At 40.0% G+C, this 17,488-nt stretch overlaps 1 protein-coding gene across 8 annotated transcripts in view; it reads right to left on the bottom strand.

Moving 5' to 3' along the window:
- Positions 1-17,488, bottom strand: part of Rgs9 (regulator of G protein signaling 9) — a 118,060-nt gene that overhangs the window by 93,738 nt on the left and 6,834 nt on the right. For 7 of the 8 annotated variants that reach the window (XR_015450132.1, XM_021248582.2, XM_087208183.1 and 4 more), the window contains exons 3-4: positions 15,917-16,016; positions 14,657-14,746 (exon numbers count right to left, since the gene is read on the bottom strand). The exons of the other annotated variant lie outside the window; for it this stretch is intronic. Coding sequence is in view for 5 of the 7 variants with exons in the window: in XM_021248582.2 (XP_021104241.2) it covers positions 14,657-14,711 (55 nt within the window). In the remaining 2 variants the exon portion in view is untranslated. The remainder of the gene's footprint in view (positions 1-14,656; positions 14,747-15,916; positions 16,017-17,488) is intronic. 8 annotated transcript variants of the gene reach the window in all.

Genomic DNA, 17,488 nt, shown 5'->3' with positions numbered 1-17,488 from the left:
TCAAGTTGCAGCATCTGAGGAGATGCCTCCCTTCTCACTCAGGTGACATTTTCCACTTATTACTTTGGGTTGTAGATAATTGGTACCTATCTTAATCCACTCCTAATAATGTTTCACCTAGGGTAAAGGCAGTAGTGGCTTGTAAGCAGTTATTTTTGGGTTTTGCATTTCATTTTGTTTGGAGCAAGGAGTAGAGCTGATTCATGGCATTGCCAATTTCTGTTGTTTAACTACTTCTAGTAATGTGCACTGGGCTGGAATTAGGAAGAAATGGACACAGTCAGCTCCCATAAGCAGGTACAAGAAGCTACAGCACACCATGGATTGTAAGATTGTCTTGAAACCTGTCATTCCAACCTACTGAACCCACCTCCTCACCCATCTATCCTCCCACTGTTGGCCTTCTTCCTTCTGCTCCTCAGGAGCTTTCTTCGTGACCAGTCCTCTCAGCTCTCTTAGAATATTCTACTACCTCTTCCAAAATGCAACTGGGCTTGTCCCTCCATGGGTCGTGCCCATTGCAAGAGAGATTGCTTTGGGGCCTCTCCTCACTCTCATTTCCAGGCTGCTATTGGGAATTCCTCCAAACTTCCCGTACTGCTTCTCCACCGTCACTCTTTCACTTGTATGCTCAACCCTTCCTTCTCTGAGGCTCCCATATCCATCTCTACCACCCTCAGTCCTCCTTTTGCTCTTGTCTTTCTCCAGATCTAAAAATGTTTGATAAATTGCAGAATATAGTGGTGGTAACCCACTAATCCTCTTCTAAATCTGTTAGGTTCAAGCCACAGTATCAAAGTTTCTGAAAGGTTAGTTACCAAAGCCTGAGTTAGGACATGGTTGAGCAAAGACCAATTAGGCCTCATTTCAATAACTTTTTTTTTTTTTTGGGTACCGAGGATCGAACTTGGGTCCTTGAGCTTGCAAGGAAGGCAGTGGAACCACTGAGCTAAATCCCTGGCCCTCTAAAACTTTTTATCAACTAAAATTGCCCCATAAACTAAACAGGTTATCTCAAGGACCAGGGAATTGAGTGTCTTTAGAGTGTTCATGGCCTGATGGCTATGTTTAAAAGTAAATGACATGGAGGGCCAGATATTTAGCTCAGTGGCACTGTGCCTGCCTCGCAAGCCCAAGGTCCTGAGTTTGATCCCTGGTATCAAAAAAAAAGTAAGTGACACTATACTCATTGGTAAACTAATGCACTTGTCCATATGTTCCAATTATGAGACTTTTTCCATGTCAGATGGGGTTTGTTCCAGAGGAGTTTTGTATGTTAGAGAAATAATGCCAATATCACTCAACCAGTATCACCATCAGAAGGCAAACAATCATCCATTAAAAATGTTTTCTTAGGTGCTGGGGATTTAGCTCAGTTGTTCCAGCGCCTGCCTCGCAAGCGAAAGGTCCCGAGTTCGATCTCCGGCACCAAAAAAACCAAAAAATGTTTTCTTAGCCTGACATTGGAGTGCACCTAGTAAATGTCTTGCTGTATTTTAAAATCCTTCTCTATTGTATGTGTGAATTTTTGCACCTGAATAATTGGGCTTGCAACAGTACCTGGGGGTAGATTTGATCTCTCTGAAGTGGATGGTAATTTTTTACTGCCAGTCTCCAAGGAAAGAGATGAGTCATGAAGTGGAAAAATGAAGCACTAATTCAAAAAGTAGACTTTAGGTAACAGTCTGTTCTGAGAACTCAGTTCTCCACCCTATAGGTTAGGAGGAAATGGACTCTGCAATCCCCATATGATCAAGCTACTTTTTTGCAAGAAAAATGTTCTAGCTTCATATAGTTCACTCTGTTTCCCATCTGTTTATTTTTGGTACCGGGGGTCGAACTCTGGTCCTTGCGCTTGCACAGCAGGCGGTGAAACCACTGAGCTAAATCCCCAGCCCTATGTTTCCCATTTGTTTATTGCCAGGTTCTACTACATTTTCATTTCATTGTTCCAGCTTTTTCTGCTGTGTTAAAGAGCAGTCAGTTTTGTTCAATAAGCGTATGTACTGAACATGGAGCAACTTCTGGGCAGGAACTGTGTTCAGTACCTAAGGTACAAAAGTGGATAAAACACATCCCAGCTTTCAGGATATATTCAGTAGGAGAGTGTTCAGAATGCTACGTGGTCAGAAGCACCAGATATGAGGATATATCCAATAGGAGAGAAAGATATAAAATATGATTTCTGGGATATTATAGCAGATGATATTAGAGTATGTGGAAGTCAAAAAGAAAGGCAAGGTAATAATGGCCTGCTGAACATAGGGAATATTTGTCAGAGGCATAGAGGGAGAAAAAATTAATGGTATATAGACATTATTATACCTGCTTCATTCATGTAGTTCTCTCTACAGTCCCATGAGTAGGTGTCTTTCATTAATGTGCCCCTTTGTTAAAGAAGTACATGAAATTGGAGAGGCTAAATAACAAGCTAAAATTCATGCACCTGTTAAGAAGCAGAGCCAGGATTGGGACTCTTGCAGCTTGATTCCTGACTTCATACTTCACAGCTCTGTGGTGCTCCCTAGGATACTGTGATTGGCCAAGCCTGGGTCACATGCCCACCACAGAAGTGTATTGCACACTAGTTTATTTCCCACAGAAAGATCCTAGTGTTAAAATCGGTGAAAGGATTTGGGACAAGCAAAATCAACCATTTTCCATTGTAACATCACTTCAGGAAGGCAGCTTTTTCCTTTCTCTCGTATTACAGTATTTGCTTGCAATAAATTTTGTACAGGTGGATCCCACTGGCCAGAAAGGGTGCACCTTAAATGGTTTTGAATATAAAATACCAAATAGTCCTTCCCAAGGTTTGCGTTACATTTCATTCTCCCGAAACGAGTAATTTCACCACATTCTTATTTGTGTTGGATGCTATCTGTTGTTTAAACCAAGGCTGTTCTCGTTTTATTAAATTCGGTATTTATACTTGTATAGTTTTCCCTTTCGTTTTTAGAGCAGAAAATATAAATGAGAGAATATATAAAAATGTCCTAACCTGAACCTTAGAATCAACACATGGGCCAGCTGGGCCCCACAAGTGTGTAGGATTGGTGCGGTTGCTCATGCCTATGGTAGGAGAGAATATGGGGTCTTGGTCTGCGAGAAGGGACCAAGGCACATGTTAAACCTTTTTTTTTTTTTTTAATTATTTAGGGTTATTTCTGCTGTGTTATTGGATGAAAGTTAGACTTTGTCTCAATTTTTTTTTTTAATGTGTGTATACACTAAGTGGGGAAAAAAAAACTAGAAAACTGTTGAGTTTCGGAGTGCTCTATTGTGTTTCTGTATAATTTGACACCTAGATTAATTTGTAGTTATTGACTTTAATAAATTAATGTATCTTCGTTTAAAAAAAAAATCCCAATAAGAGCAATTTCCGATCCTCTGCTGGCGGTCTCCTGCCAGATGCACACGGGTACGAAGAGGGTGCAGAAGGAACTGTCCCGCGCCCCCTAGCGTTCCGCCCGGGCGCAGTTTTCCTTCTACCCGTAAGACCCAGCGAGACCCAAACCATGAAGACGTGGAGACCTCCATCCTCCTAGAGGGGAAACGCAGGCTCCGGGGGACGGATTTCCGCCCGCGGCCCGGCCCACTTCCGGCTGCGCCTCGCCCTTGTGGCTACGTTGTGTTTGGCGGGAGGGGTTTTTTTGCGTTGACATTTCCTCTTTCCTCGGGTGCGCAGGTAGGTCTTGTTGGCCGGTCGCGGGTCCCTTTTCTCTGTACTTCGGGATTGGCCCCTCGAATACCCTAAAATGTGGAGCCTTTTTTTCCTGTTTATAATCCCTTAAGGCCACAGGCTGCTAGAAGGTAACAGTGACGCTCTTTGTGGTTTAGGACTCGGGGTTTTTTGGTTTTGTTATTTACATCGGAATTCCCCGTGGTTTTTTGTTTGTTTGTTTTTGTTTTTAAAACCAGGTAGCTAAAACAAAACAAAATTATCTTAGTATTTAATTGTGACCTGATACGGAACAGGAACAGATCGCTTAGGTCAAATGATGAGGAATTGCGGCCTGGAGAAAGAATGGGGAGGAAGGGAGCTAGGCCGACAGTACAGGTTGGAAGGACAGAAGGCACGGGAGTTGAAGGTTATAATGTCTTTTCTATGGGAAAGAAGGGTGAAGACATAAAACAAGATTTCTTGGCAAGGAGAAATTGAACTCATGGTTTTAACTTATTTGCCACTGGCAGGATTTGTTCTCTGCTAGGGCAGCCACTTCCCACAGGTTTTGACCTCTTGTGTCCCCAGTTTTTAAGTGAGTATAATGTCTGTCTTCCTGTCCCACTGCATGTGATTTTTCAGTGAGACGTGTTCATTTATAAAATGGATACTCCCTCAGATATTTTTATGAAATTTGGGAGAATATTCTGTATAAAGAAGCTTCAGCACCCAGGCATGGTGGCACAAGCCTGTAAACTATAGATGCAAACTCAAGATGCTGAAGCAGGAAGATCACCAAGATTGTTCAGAAAGGCCAGCCTGAGCTACATAGTGAGTTCAAGGCCAGCCTGAACGACATCCTGAGACCCTGTCTCAGAAAGCAAAACAAAAAAATAAAAATAAAACAAACGCTTTACCACAATGTGTTCTTGAAAAAAATGAAAGATGTACAAGTAAATTTGGGATTTGAACTATATAGTCGCTTAACACAACAAAAATATTACATTGTTTGGAGGGGGCCTGCAACAGTAGGACTCACTTTCTTTAGTCTGGTGTTTCTCAAGCATTTTGATTACAACTCTTTTAGTTGTACCTTATTAAAATCTCCCCAATATGTGTCTGTGTATGTGTGTGTGTGTGTTCAGGGAATCCATTCTAGGAATTGCTGATGTAAAAAAATCAGTCACCTAGGTACTGACCTACTCAAAAGTCATTTCCTCAAAAGATATTTCAGAAGTCATCTGAAATGATAGATTTCCAAAAGGATAGTTTTGGTTTATGAATGTTAAAGAAAAAGTATAACAAGCCATATATTTGGAAAAGGAAATAAACAGTCTACTCTTCCCTTCCTCCTACAAATATTATAGACAGTAAATAACATCTTAATATTGAGTAAATGCTAGCAGTATAGAATTGTTTATAAAACAGTGGAAATATTTATTTGGAAAAAAATATAAGGTTGGCCAAATGGAAATGTTGGATTTATAAAGAAATCAGCATAGAATTGTAGAGAAAATTCTAAAGAAAAAAAAATCTCCAAAGATACACGAAAATGAAGCTAGAGTCTTAAGCTGTCAGACAAGCTCTAAGAAAGTCAGATCAGAGAGGCTAAAAAGTTCAGTCCAGCCTGCTTAAGGTTACATTCATCTGAAGGTGTGGATGGGGCTAGAGGATCCACTCCCAAGATGGTGCGCTGTCATGGCTGTTGGCACAAAAGTTTCACCACATGGGCCTCTTCATAGAGGCTTGGATTTTCTCACAGCATGGCAGGTAACTTCTGGAACAAGTGATAAGAGACTGAAGCAAAACTATATCTTTTATGACCTAACCTCAAAAATCACCCAGTATCATTCCCAATAGCCTCGTGATTACGTGGGTTGGCCCAGTACAAGAAGGATGCAGGGGTCTTTGGGCTTTAGGAAGCTTAGGGGGAAATGATGCTTAGGGCTATCCTTGAAAGTGGAAAAGATGCTTATCAGTTTTAAAAGATGAGATGGGGCTTCCAGTAGGAGGAGGCTTAGCAAATGTTGAGAAATTGGCACAACTTGTCTCTGCAGAAGTGTGGGTAGTTTGAAGTGGCTGGCAGGTGGGTATGGACCAGGTAGGCAAGAGATGGTTGGTAAGATCACCCGTGACCAGCTCACATGGGGCCAAGTGTGTATGTAGGACTGGGTAGGAATTCCCTGGATGTCTGGAGGCGGAAAGGACTAACTAGAGGAGAATAGCATATTTGAAGGCAATGGCACTGTATTCATCTGTAAAGATTTCCATAAGAAAATACTATGTTTGTTTCATGTACTTTTAAAATAAAACTCTACATATTAAAAAAAAAAAAAAAGAAAGAGAAAATACTACAGACTAGGGGCCTTAAGCAATAGGAATTATGTTCTCACAGTTTGGGAGAGTAGGAAAGTCCAAGATCAAAGTGACAACGTTTGGTTTCTTCTGAGCCCTCCTTCCTTGGCTGGTAGGTGGCTACCTTCTTACCATATCTTCACACAGTTTCCCTTTGGTCTCTGTAAGTGTTTGGTGTCTCTAATCTCTTCTTATAAGGATACCCCTCATACTCAATTAGGGCCCACAGTAATGACCTCATTTTAACTTAATTACCTTAAAGGCCCTGTCTCCAAATATAGTCCATTCTAAATTACTGGGAGTTAGGACTTCAACATATGAATTTGGAGACAGTATACACAATTCAGCCCCTAACAGGCCTGTAAATATTTGCTATAACTGAAATAAAAGAGTACTTGTAGGGTGTGCCAAAAGCCTGGTGTAGCTTTCACTTGCTTTTTCTTTTTTTTCCGGTACTGGGGATCAAATTCGGGTCCTTGCACTTGCACAGCAGGCAATGGAACCACTGAGCTAAATTCCCAGCAAAACATTGAGTATTGTATTTTTTTTTGGTACCAGGGATCGAACTCGGGTCCTTGCGCTTGCGCAGCAGGCAGTGAAACCACTGAGCTAAATCCCCGGCCCCAGTGTTTTTCAATTAGTGGGCCTTGAAATTAATTTAGTGGGTGGGAACCAGTATTTTTTTAGTGGAATGAAATAGATTAGAATACATGTAACTAAGTGCATCATAAGTATTATTTCATAAAAGTTTTGTTTCCCTTATGTGTGTATATATGTACATATACTGTGAGAAATGTGCAAAACATGGTATTTGAAATACAGAGACTGAGCCCTTTTCCTAATGATACAAAGAGAAAATATCGGTATTGTCCTTTAAAGAAACAGAACTAATAGGGAATATAAAGATATATATATAAGAGGACATTTATTTTGGGAATTGGTTCACACAAGACCAAGAATTCCCAAAATATGTTATCTGCAAACTGGAGAACCAGGAAACCCAATGATGTAATTCAGTCTCAGCCTGAAGATTTCAGACAGAGGTGAAGGAAGGGAATTTATCATTGGCTAAGACCTGAAGTCCAGTGGATGAAGGAAGCACTAGAAGATTTGATGTCCAAAGGCAGGTCAGGTTGGATGCCCCAGTTCAGAAAGAGAGAATTCACCTTGTCTCTACTTTTGTTCTATCCACACCCTCAACTGATTGGATGGTGCCCACCCACACTGGTGAGTGCAGACCTTCATTACTCAGTCTATCAGTTCAAACACTAATCTCTTCCTGAAATGTCCTCATTGACACACCTAGAAATAATGTTCTAATAGTTATCTAGGTATTCCTTGGCTCAGTAAAGCTGATGAATAAAATTAACAATCACAGTACCATTTTCATTATGCTGCTTTTATGAACTCTTGTCAAGGCACAAAAAGTACTATTTTATAGACTATCCTGCTGTGTAAATAAACAAAGACCAAGCAATTCTGGTTCTGTTGGGTCCTGATGGGTGGGCCTTAGAGCAGACACCTTTGATGGCCTCAGTACTGCAGTCTCAGCAAGGGCAAGCAGAGTGGAACAGACATCGTCACCCTAAAGGTAAAGACAGTGTCACATCAGGAAGCAGCTGTGGTCCCTCAGGTCCATTCCTAGCCTTGGATGACCTAGAGTCCAGGGGTGTAGAGCAGACTTGGAAATTCAATGTCAGGCAAAGTCAAGCTGTGAGTCAAAGCTACCACTTCATCCCTTCCTCTTGCCAAGGGTAGGTGGATGGAAAGAAAAACACAAATAAGGAAAAACAAGGTCATGGCCAGCGCTGATTACTCTAGCTTGAAAGTCAGAGAAACAGCCATTGCACTGATGGGTTAAGTGTAACATGATTAACACCTTTCTGGGTAAGAAAAAGGTGAGATGGGGATGGAAATATTGATTAGGTCCACAGAGTGGCCAAACTCCTCCACTGTTGGAGTAATCTGGTAACAACAGCCATCCAGAGGAGAAGCACAACTAACAAAAACTGGCAGGAGGGCCGGGGATTTAGCTCAGTGGCACCACGCCTGCCTCACAAGCACAAGGTCCTGAGTTCAATCCCTGGTACAAAAAATAATAATAATAACTGGCAGGAATGGAATCTAGAGACAGCAGGGTGGGGACATGCTCTGTTGCTCATTGTACTATGACCTTGATCAGGGCACTGACCTGCCCCAGATTTCAGTCTCCTCATCATTGAAATAAGGGGTTTGGCCTAGACAAACTCCAAGCTTCTGACCAGCTCCTGCACTTCCAGGGAAAATGGGAGCACTGAGTCACAGTGTCAGCAGAAAGATATGAGCAGAAGTCATGCAAGAGAATGAATTACATCTCACCCAGACTCTCTTGGTAGTTACTGGGTGGGTGACCATAAGCATATTACCTCTCCAGGCTTCCCTTTCCTTATTTAAAATTGCATAGTAATAGTGTTCTTTTTCCAGAATTATTGTGAGGATGAATGAGACACAATGTAGAAGTCTCCAATAGAGAACCTGACAGCAGTAGGTGCATAATGACTGCTCAAAAACAGTTCAAACCAGATCAGCCATTATGGTCAGGAGATTTCTAGGCCTCATCTCCACAGAAGGCCAACCACAGGTGACAAGTGGTGCAGTCAAAGGGAGGCCCTGCTGCCAGACTTCCCCACTTCTTTGAGCAGCCATGACACGCAGGCTCCAGACCAACTCGGAAAACATCCGGAAAGGGATGCTAGTGGAAGTGGTGAAAAAGTCTTCCCTCCAGGACAAAGGCAGCCAGAAGGCAGACTGGGAGACCCTGGCTCAGTTTGCCTGCAGAGAGATGAATCAAGGAGGGCATGTTGGTAAGAAAGAAATCAGGTCACAGGATAGTCGGAGGTCGGATGAAGAGGGTCACATGTGCGAAGTCACATGTATTTCTTCAGGAAGTCGTCTGCTTGGACAGTAAGTAATGTGCTTATGGGATGCAAAACTGCTTCCTCAAAAAGAATCTAATGTTTTCAAATATATGTGACACATTCTTTTTGTGAAAATGTATTGACCTATACATGTTTTCTGTTGTTAGTGAATCTAATATTTCCATTAAAAATATATACACACATATGACATATTAGTCATATGCATTGTACTTCAGTTCCCTTACCTTCAGTCAGTAATTTCAATTAATGTTTTTCAGGCTCTTTCCTCTCGCCCCATGGTGAGATATTATAATTGGAGATACTACAGTGTTCCCTACTTTTATGATTAAGAATGACTGAAACAGGAAAGGGGATAATGAGAAAGATTAGATTTTTTTGCCAAGTATAATTTTACTGCTAATTTTATAAAACAACAAGCAAAGAGTTTTTGAAATAATTTCCTAGTCACCGAAGGTCAGAGAGAAGTCATTATCAGATCTGCAAAACGAAAAGGAATGATTCTAGTCAGAACACAGAAATGCAGGAAGGAATAAGGAATACCAGAAAGGCTAAATATATGGGTAATTATTAGTAAATATTAGGTGTCAACCAAACAATTCTAATGTCTTACAGAGCTGAAATATCTGTGTAGTACTAAAAATGAATGACAACAGTCTAAAGTGAGGCTAGGGATAAGTGGAAATAAAGTTGTCCAAAGTTTTAGCAACATCGGGAAACTAGTTGAAGTAATCATTTGTATGAGGCAGAAAGAAGTCAAGATTGCTGTTGTGTACTCTAAGATAACAAAGACAAAGTAGATTAACAAAAGAATCTATAACAAGTTTGAGGTAGAGACAGCAATACTTAGAACATTTTATTATTTGAAAAGTTGATAAAAGGAAGAGCATAAAATAGATGAAGTAGAAAAGACAAGAATAAACCTAACTATATCATAATTACTTTACATTTAAATGGACTATATAATACAGTTAAAAAACCAAGTTTGTCAGACCAGAGACAAAAAGAAAACCCAGCTTCCAAGAGAGACATTTTAATAGGGAGACATAATTGAAACAATAGAAAAGATAGACTACGAAACTCTAACAAGAAAGAAATCAAGTATATCTATGTCATTACCGAGTAAGACTGTAAAGCAAAAGGTATTACTAGAAATAAAAAGGTATATATCATAATGGATTAATCCGACAAAGAAATATCAAATCACAAATTTGTATTCAGTAACAAATTGAAAATATATAAAGCAAAAATGAAACAACTCTAAGAAAAAAGAAATCCACAGTTATAATGGAAGACTGTAACATCCCTTTTACTCTTGTTTATGGAAGAAAATAAAAGACAGAATGTAGAGGATCTAAATAACACAATTAACAAATTTGACATGGTTGTTATATATCAAATTCTGTATCTATTATGGTAGAATTTACTTTTTTAAGTATATATGAAACAAATACAAAATTGGTCTCAGAGTGAGCAATAAAGCTTCAACAAAATTTCAAAGCATTGAGGTCATTCCAAGAATGTTCTTTCACCAAGATGAAATTAAGTTATAAATCAATAATAAAAGGACAACCCAATTAAAAAATGAGCATCTGAAATGAACAGACATTTCTCAGACAAAAATAAAAGCAGCAAATAAACATATGAAAAAATGTTCAACATCCCTGGTCATTTGAGAGATGCAGATGAAAACAACACTGAGATTCCACCTCACCCCAGAAAGAATGGCTGCTATCAACAAATCAACCAATAACAAATGCTGGCGGGGGTGTGGGGAGAAAGGAACCCTGCTCCATTGTTGGTGGGAGTGCAGACTGGTGCATCCACTGTGGAAATCAGTATGGAGATACCTCAAAGAACTAGGGCTAGAGGTCCCATTTGACCCAGCTGTTCCCCTGCTGGGAATCTTCCCCAAAGAATTAAAAGAATCATACCACAGCAATACATGTGCACCCATGTTCATAGCAGCACAGTTTGTAATAGCTAAAACTTGGAAACAGCCCAAGTGCCCATCAACTGGAGACTGGATAAAGAAGATGTGGTTCTTTATAAAATGGAGTACTACTCAGCCATAAAGAAAAGGAACTAGAGACATTTATAGCTAAATAGATGCATATTGAGGCCATCCTCTTAAGTGAAATAAATGGGACACACGTGTAAATACTGAATAGTTTCTCTAGTGTGAGAAACTGAAAGTGTAAGGATTAAAATGATTAAAATGAATAATTGATCATTTGAAATAGGAAGAAAAGGTCCAAAGGGGTAGGGGAAGTGGGAGGGGAAGAGGAAAGGAAAGAAGGGAAAGGAAAAATTACGAGAAAAGGAAAAAATGGAAACAAAGTCTATGTAAATAGGGAAGGGTGGAGGCGGTGAAGGGAGGACAGGGAATAGGGAAAAAATAAGAACCAAGATTCATCATGTACAGGTACAAACACCCAGTGATAAATGTAAACGTACTGTATACCTAAAATGTACCAGTAAAAGGATTCAAGCAAAATAATAATAATAATAAAAGGACAATTTTGCTGTGTGTTGTGGCACATGTTTGTAATCACAGCACTCAAGAGGCTCAAACAGGAGAATTGCAAGTTCGAGCCTAGCCTTGACTACATGGTGAGACTCTGTATCAAACCCCTCCCCCTAAAAAGGGATCATTTCACTGGATGGAAAAATTTTAAATATATTCCTAAATAATCTACAAATTAAAGGAGAATTCCAAACAAATATTAAAATATTCATATTTGATTTTTAAAAGATATAATATGAATCCAGGAATTATGTGCATATCTGTAATCCCAGTACAGAGGCAGGAGGATGAGGAGTTTGACACCAGCTTGGGTTACATAGCAAGGTCCAGGTAGACCTGGACTACATAATGAGACCTCATCTCAAAAAATAAATAAGTAAATACATAATACGGACAACTCATGAGATGCAGCTATCATACAGCATACAGGGAAATTTATGACCTTTAAAATGTATATATCAGAAAAATGGAAAAGCTAAAAATCAGTGATTTATTCTTCTATATTAAGACAAAATAAGAGAAAGTTAATGTAGTGAAAATAAAAGTATATAGTGAAGGTTATAAATCAGTGAAATAGAAAACATATAGAGTAGGGAAAATCAACAAAAAGGTTGCTCTGAAAATATTATTTAAATTGAGAAACTCCTAACAAGTACCAATTAACAAAAATGAAAAATACAGATTTTCAATACTAGAAAGAGATGTCAATACAGATCCTACAGACAGAAAAAAGATGAGAGAATATTGCCTTTATACCAAAATTCAGATGAAATAGACAAATTCCTTGAAAATACAATTTCCAAAGACTACTGAAGAAAAAGAAAATCTGACTATGCAATATCCAATTTAAACAATTAGATCTAGTATTTAAGAACTTCTCCCAAAGAAAACTCTAAGCCCTGATGACTTCAAGTAATTCTTCTAAATAGTTTTTATTTTACTTTGTTGGTTTTTTGAAATGGTCTGACTATAGAGTTCAGGCTGGCCTGGATTTCATTATATAGCCCAGGTTGGCCTTGAACTCACAGCCATTCTCCAGCCTCAGCCTAGGAGTATATGTATATGCCACCACACCCAGCAAAATTTAACCCATTTTTTATGCCTCCTGCTGCCCATTCTTACTAATGGAAGGAACTGTAGTAGGACCTATGATATGAAGTAGTAAATTAATGTATATTTTTTGATTGGGGAGTTATTTCAACCAAAATCTATTTTTATAGGAATAATATTTAAGTGTTGTCTGAGTTACTTTTTTCTTTGCTGAGATAAAATATCCTATTCGAGCCAGGGATTTAGCTCAGTGGTTCCACCGCCTGCTTCACAAGTGCAAGGTCCCGAGTTTGATCCCAGGTACCAAAATAAATACCCAATAATCAAAGTTAAAGGGGAAAGGGTTTATTTGCCTCACAGTTTGTAGAGGTTTCAGTCCATAATCAGCTGACTTCAAGAGTGGCACATGGCAGAGGGGCATTGCAGAGGAGAAACAGTTCACAGTGCCCATAGGGTAGCAAAAACAACAAGGGACCTTAACAATGTCTTTCTGCCCCTTTTATCTTATTCAGACTACCGGGATTAGGGCAGTACCAAACCAACCACATTCCCTTAATCCCAGCATCATTCACTCTAGATTCAGCCACCCCCAAAATATCCCTACCTCATCCGAATGAGGCTTTGGAAGGACATCCAAACACAAGCCATAACAAGGGTGTGTACTTCTTAAATAGCTATGGGCTGAATGATGAGAAGGAAGGCCAAGTCTAGTCAATTGTCAGAACTAACTCATTTAGGACTTGGAATATTAAAAATGATTCATCCATATGTTTGAATATGACAGAACTGTAAATATTTTAATTTTATAGCCCAGGCTAGCCTTGAACTCCTGGCAATCCTCCTGCCTCAGCCTCCCAAATGCTGGGATTACAGGTGTGCAGCACCACACCCAGCAATTCTTCCAAATACTTAAAGAATGACACCAATCTTATCCAAACTCTTCCAGAGACTAGAAAAATAGAATATCCTCCCCAACTCTTTTTATGGGGCCAACATCATCTTGACAGAAAAGTTAGACTACTAGGATATTACAAGAAGGAAAAATTACAGACCCATCTCAATCGTTGTGGTATAATTAAAAAAAAAAAATTGGTCTTTGTCCTTGGTTCCTTGTGTGAAGCTCCTTAAACTTGGAACCTCCACAGTGATGAGCGTCTTTTGTATGCTACTGGGATGACTAGTGGCTAGAGGCCTCTAGGTGGCTTTGGGGTGGGGGCAACAGAAAGATCTAAACCTGACTAGAGGGTGGAAACTTTCAGCCCCACTCCCTGACCTCCAGGCCACAGAGGGGTGAAAGGCCAGAGACTGAGTTAATTACCATCGGCCAAACATTTCACTAGTCATGCCTGAGTAAGGACACCTCTGTAACAACCCTAAATGAGGAGTTCCAAGAGTTTCCAGGTTAGCAAACACATCGAGGTGCCAGGAGGTCAGTGCACCTGGTGAGGGCACAGATGCTCCACACCCCTCCCCTACCCCTAACCCTCTGCATCTCACCATTTGGCTGTTCTTGCATTGAATCCTTCATAACAAACGGGATATATTAAGTAAAGCACTTTCCTAAGTTCTGTGAGTTTTTCTGTCAAGTTATTAAACCTGAAAGGGGGTCATGGGAATCCCTGATTTGGAGCCAGTCACTCAGAAGTATGAGTGGCTAGGACTTGTAACTGGTGTCTAAAGTGGTGGCAGTCTCATGGGACAGAGCTCTTAAATCTGCCATATCTAGGGCCGGGGATTTAGCTCAGTGGTTTCGTTCCTTGCTGTGCAAGCACAAGGACCCAAGTTCAATCCCCAGTACCCAAAAAAAAAAAAAAAATCTGCTGCATCTGGATACTAACACTAGGTAGTGTCAGAAATGGATTGAATAACAGGATACCTAGTTGGTGTTGGAGAATCAGAAAATTGGTTGGTGTCAGGAGGGACATAAACAAAACTCTCACCTGTGAGTATAAATGCAAAACCCTAAATCAAATATCAGCCAATAAAATCAAGCATCTATTTAGGCTTCATTCCAGGAAGGCAAATGTGATTTATTACTCTAAAATCAACCAACGTAATTCATCACATTTGTAGAAAAAAATCATAAAGTCATCTTAACAGAAAAAGAATGGCCAGGGCCATACAAGGTATCACCTGTTACATTACCTGTTACAAGGGCCTCTGATTTCAAGGGTTCCCTGGCTTTCATTTTGAATCCCATCTCTGGCTCTCCACGTCTTTTACTGGTGCTTCAATCTGGAAGACAAAACAGAAGGAGGTTGGCAAACAAGTATGTATCAGTCAGTGCTCACCAGATTTCATATAAGATATATAGACATATGAATTATACAGTAAGTCCCCGACTTACAAACAAGTTCTGTTCTGGGAGAATTGTTCATAAGTTGGACTTATTCATAAGCCGACAAAATGAGTCTTACACAGGACTTACTGTATGTATATGATAGATATGTAGAGAGATATATACATATAGAGAGATAGACATATATATGTAGACATCTCTATATATATTATTTATAGATATAGATATAGATATAGATATATATTAGGGCTTACAATGCCCACTTGCAGAGTCAGGTGTGGAAGAGCACATAGTGCTTTGCACACTGGAGATCCAAAGGATCCAGTCAAAAGCCAAAGGTCTGGAGCTCAATGTAGAGACCTGTATAAAGAACCCAAAGGTGCTATGATGGAAGGCCGAAGAGTCTGTGCTGGAAGGCAGGAGATGGACGTCCAAGGCAAAGGCAGAGACTGGAGGCTCCTCCAAAGAAATAGAAGCAAGTCTCCCTTCTTCCTTCCCTTTTATATTTTATTCAGGCTACAAGCCAGTTGGCTGGTGCCACTCACACCCAGGGGCTGTCTTCAGTAAATCCATTCAGTCACACCCAGAACTATGGTACGCCAATCAGATGGGTATTTCTTACTCAAGCTGACACAACAGTTAACTATCACAAGGTACTATTTAACAACTATCATGTCAAGTGGTCTGGCAGGTACTAGGAGGAAAATATGAACCAAGGTTCTGGAAGATTAAGTAACTCATTGAAAGTCTCAGTGTTGATAAATAGTAGAACCAAGATGTGAGCCCAGGCAATCTAACTCTGGAATTCATACTATTAATCATTCTGTGTTGCTAACTGCATGTATAACCAATCCATCATACTAAGCATGAAGTGTCAAACGGACATAAGTTACACATGCTGTGAAGTACAAAGGAAAGGGATTCATGATGAGGGGTGGGTTGATTCTGGAAGGCTTTTAAGGAAGAGGTAGCATTTAAGCTGGGATTTAAAAGTAACAGATTTTAACTGGCAGAAAATGAGAGTGTATTAGTCAGGATAGATTGAGTCATGCTGCAGTAACAAAGGGTTAACATCAAAAGGTATATTTCTCTTTTGCAAACATTACTTTAAGGTGAGCAATGTTCAGGTTCCTCCCTCCAGCAATGACTCGGCAATTCAGGCTGCTACCATCTGCAGTTCCTCGTTTCATCACATGTTCATGATCACTGTGCAGGGGAAAGAGAAGAAACATGGAGAACTTGCACTTGCCCTTCAAGGCTTTGCCTGGAAAACATGCATACACACACACACACACACACACACACACACACACACTCACTCACTTCTGCTTGTGGCCCATTGGTTCTAATGAAGACAGCACACAGAGTCATTGGTGAGATTGTGTTGACTCTGCCACAGAGAAAAGGGGCATTCCAGACAGGAAATCATGTGCTGAGGCAGGCAGGGGCAAAGTACATGATGTGTATGGGAAAAACTACAGATCTACGACACAACAGGCCTTCAGTGCCATTCCATAGGCAACTGGAAGCTCTCAGCAAGAGGGGAACATCAGTTTCCCTTATTTTACAAGATTATAGATGGCAGCAAAAAGGAGGGAGTGCCGGCCTTGACAAGATAGGTGGGAAGAGTACCACTCCAGCCAGAGGTGGTGCAGAGGTAAGGAAGAGCAAGCTCTAGAAGCAATGGAGATGTGGACTCTCCTGTACAGTTTTTTCCAAGTAAAAGTTAGGGTTGTTAAAAAATTTTTATTGGCACAAGTTTGTAATACATAATGATTCCATTCATTGTGGGGAGCTGGTACATTTACAGAACACATCTTAATTCTTTTCACTTCCCTTAACTCTCTTGGACTTGGAGATTGGATACAATTTGGGGAGGGCAAGAGAGCATGATCCCTAGGTTTCCTGTCTCACTGCCAAGGCAATAGCGATATTGTGACTACATAGGGCACAAGGAGGTCCTAAAAGCGGAAATGAGGACCTTAACTCACTCCATCCATGAGGCAGGTTCAGGTTCACTGATTTCCATCACAAAATAAAGAATTTTCAGGACATATTAGAAAAAGTATAAAGAGATTTATAGGCAGAAATTTTAAAGTGCACACTCAAAGAAATAGATTGAGAGCCTTCAAAAGGGAAAAAGGCACATTATGGCAGGAGCTAGGAATATTTATGTGTTTTGGGCAGTGGAAATCTGTGGAATTTGTTTTAGCACTACTTTTTTTTTTTTTTTTTTTTGGTACTGGGGATTGAACTCAGGTCCTTGTGCTTGTGAGGCAGGTGATGGAACCACCGAGCTAAATCCCCAGCTGGAATTTGTGCATCTATAGAAATTTTGAGCTTAGTTTACAGGAAAAAGAAAAAATCAAAGGCCTACCGACAGATAGAAAGATAATGAATGAATCATTTTACAAGTGAAAGGATGGCCCATTTTATAGGAGGAAGGTACTGGCCTAGTCCGTTGTACTGTACTTTTTTTTTTTTTAAAGATGTGTGATCAGTTTTCCCTAAAAATGTTCTTTGAAACCCTTCTCTATCTCAGAGCCGGTTTTCTGACCTTTACCTTATCAACTAAGCTAATTTTCTGGACATATTATCTTTAAGGGATTTGGTGATGTGACAGGCCTGGAACAACAACAACAACAAAAATACAAAGAAGGTGAAGGAGTGCAGATAAT

This window comes from Heterocephalus glaber, unplaced genomic scaffold (assembly GCF_053883595.1).
Source record: "Heterocephalus glaber isolate CG9 unplaced genomic scaffold, H.glaber_assembly_v1.0 deba00000937, whole genome shotgun sequence".
Classification (NCBI taxonomy): domain Eukaryota; kingdom Metazoa; phylum Chordata; class Mammalia; order Rodentia; family Bathyergidae; genus Heterocephalus; species Heterocephalus glaber.
Note: the sequence above shows the minus strand (reverse complement) of the source record. Positions and strands in the feature narration are given on the sequence as shown.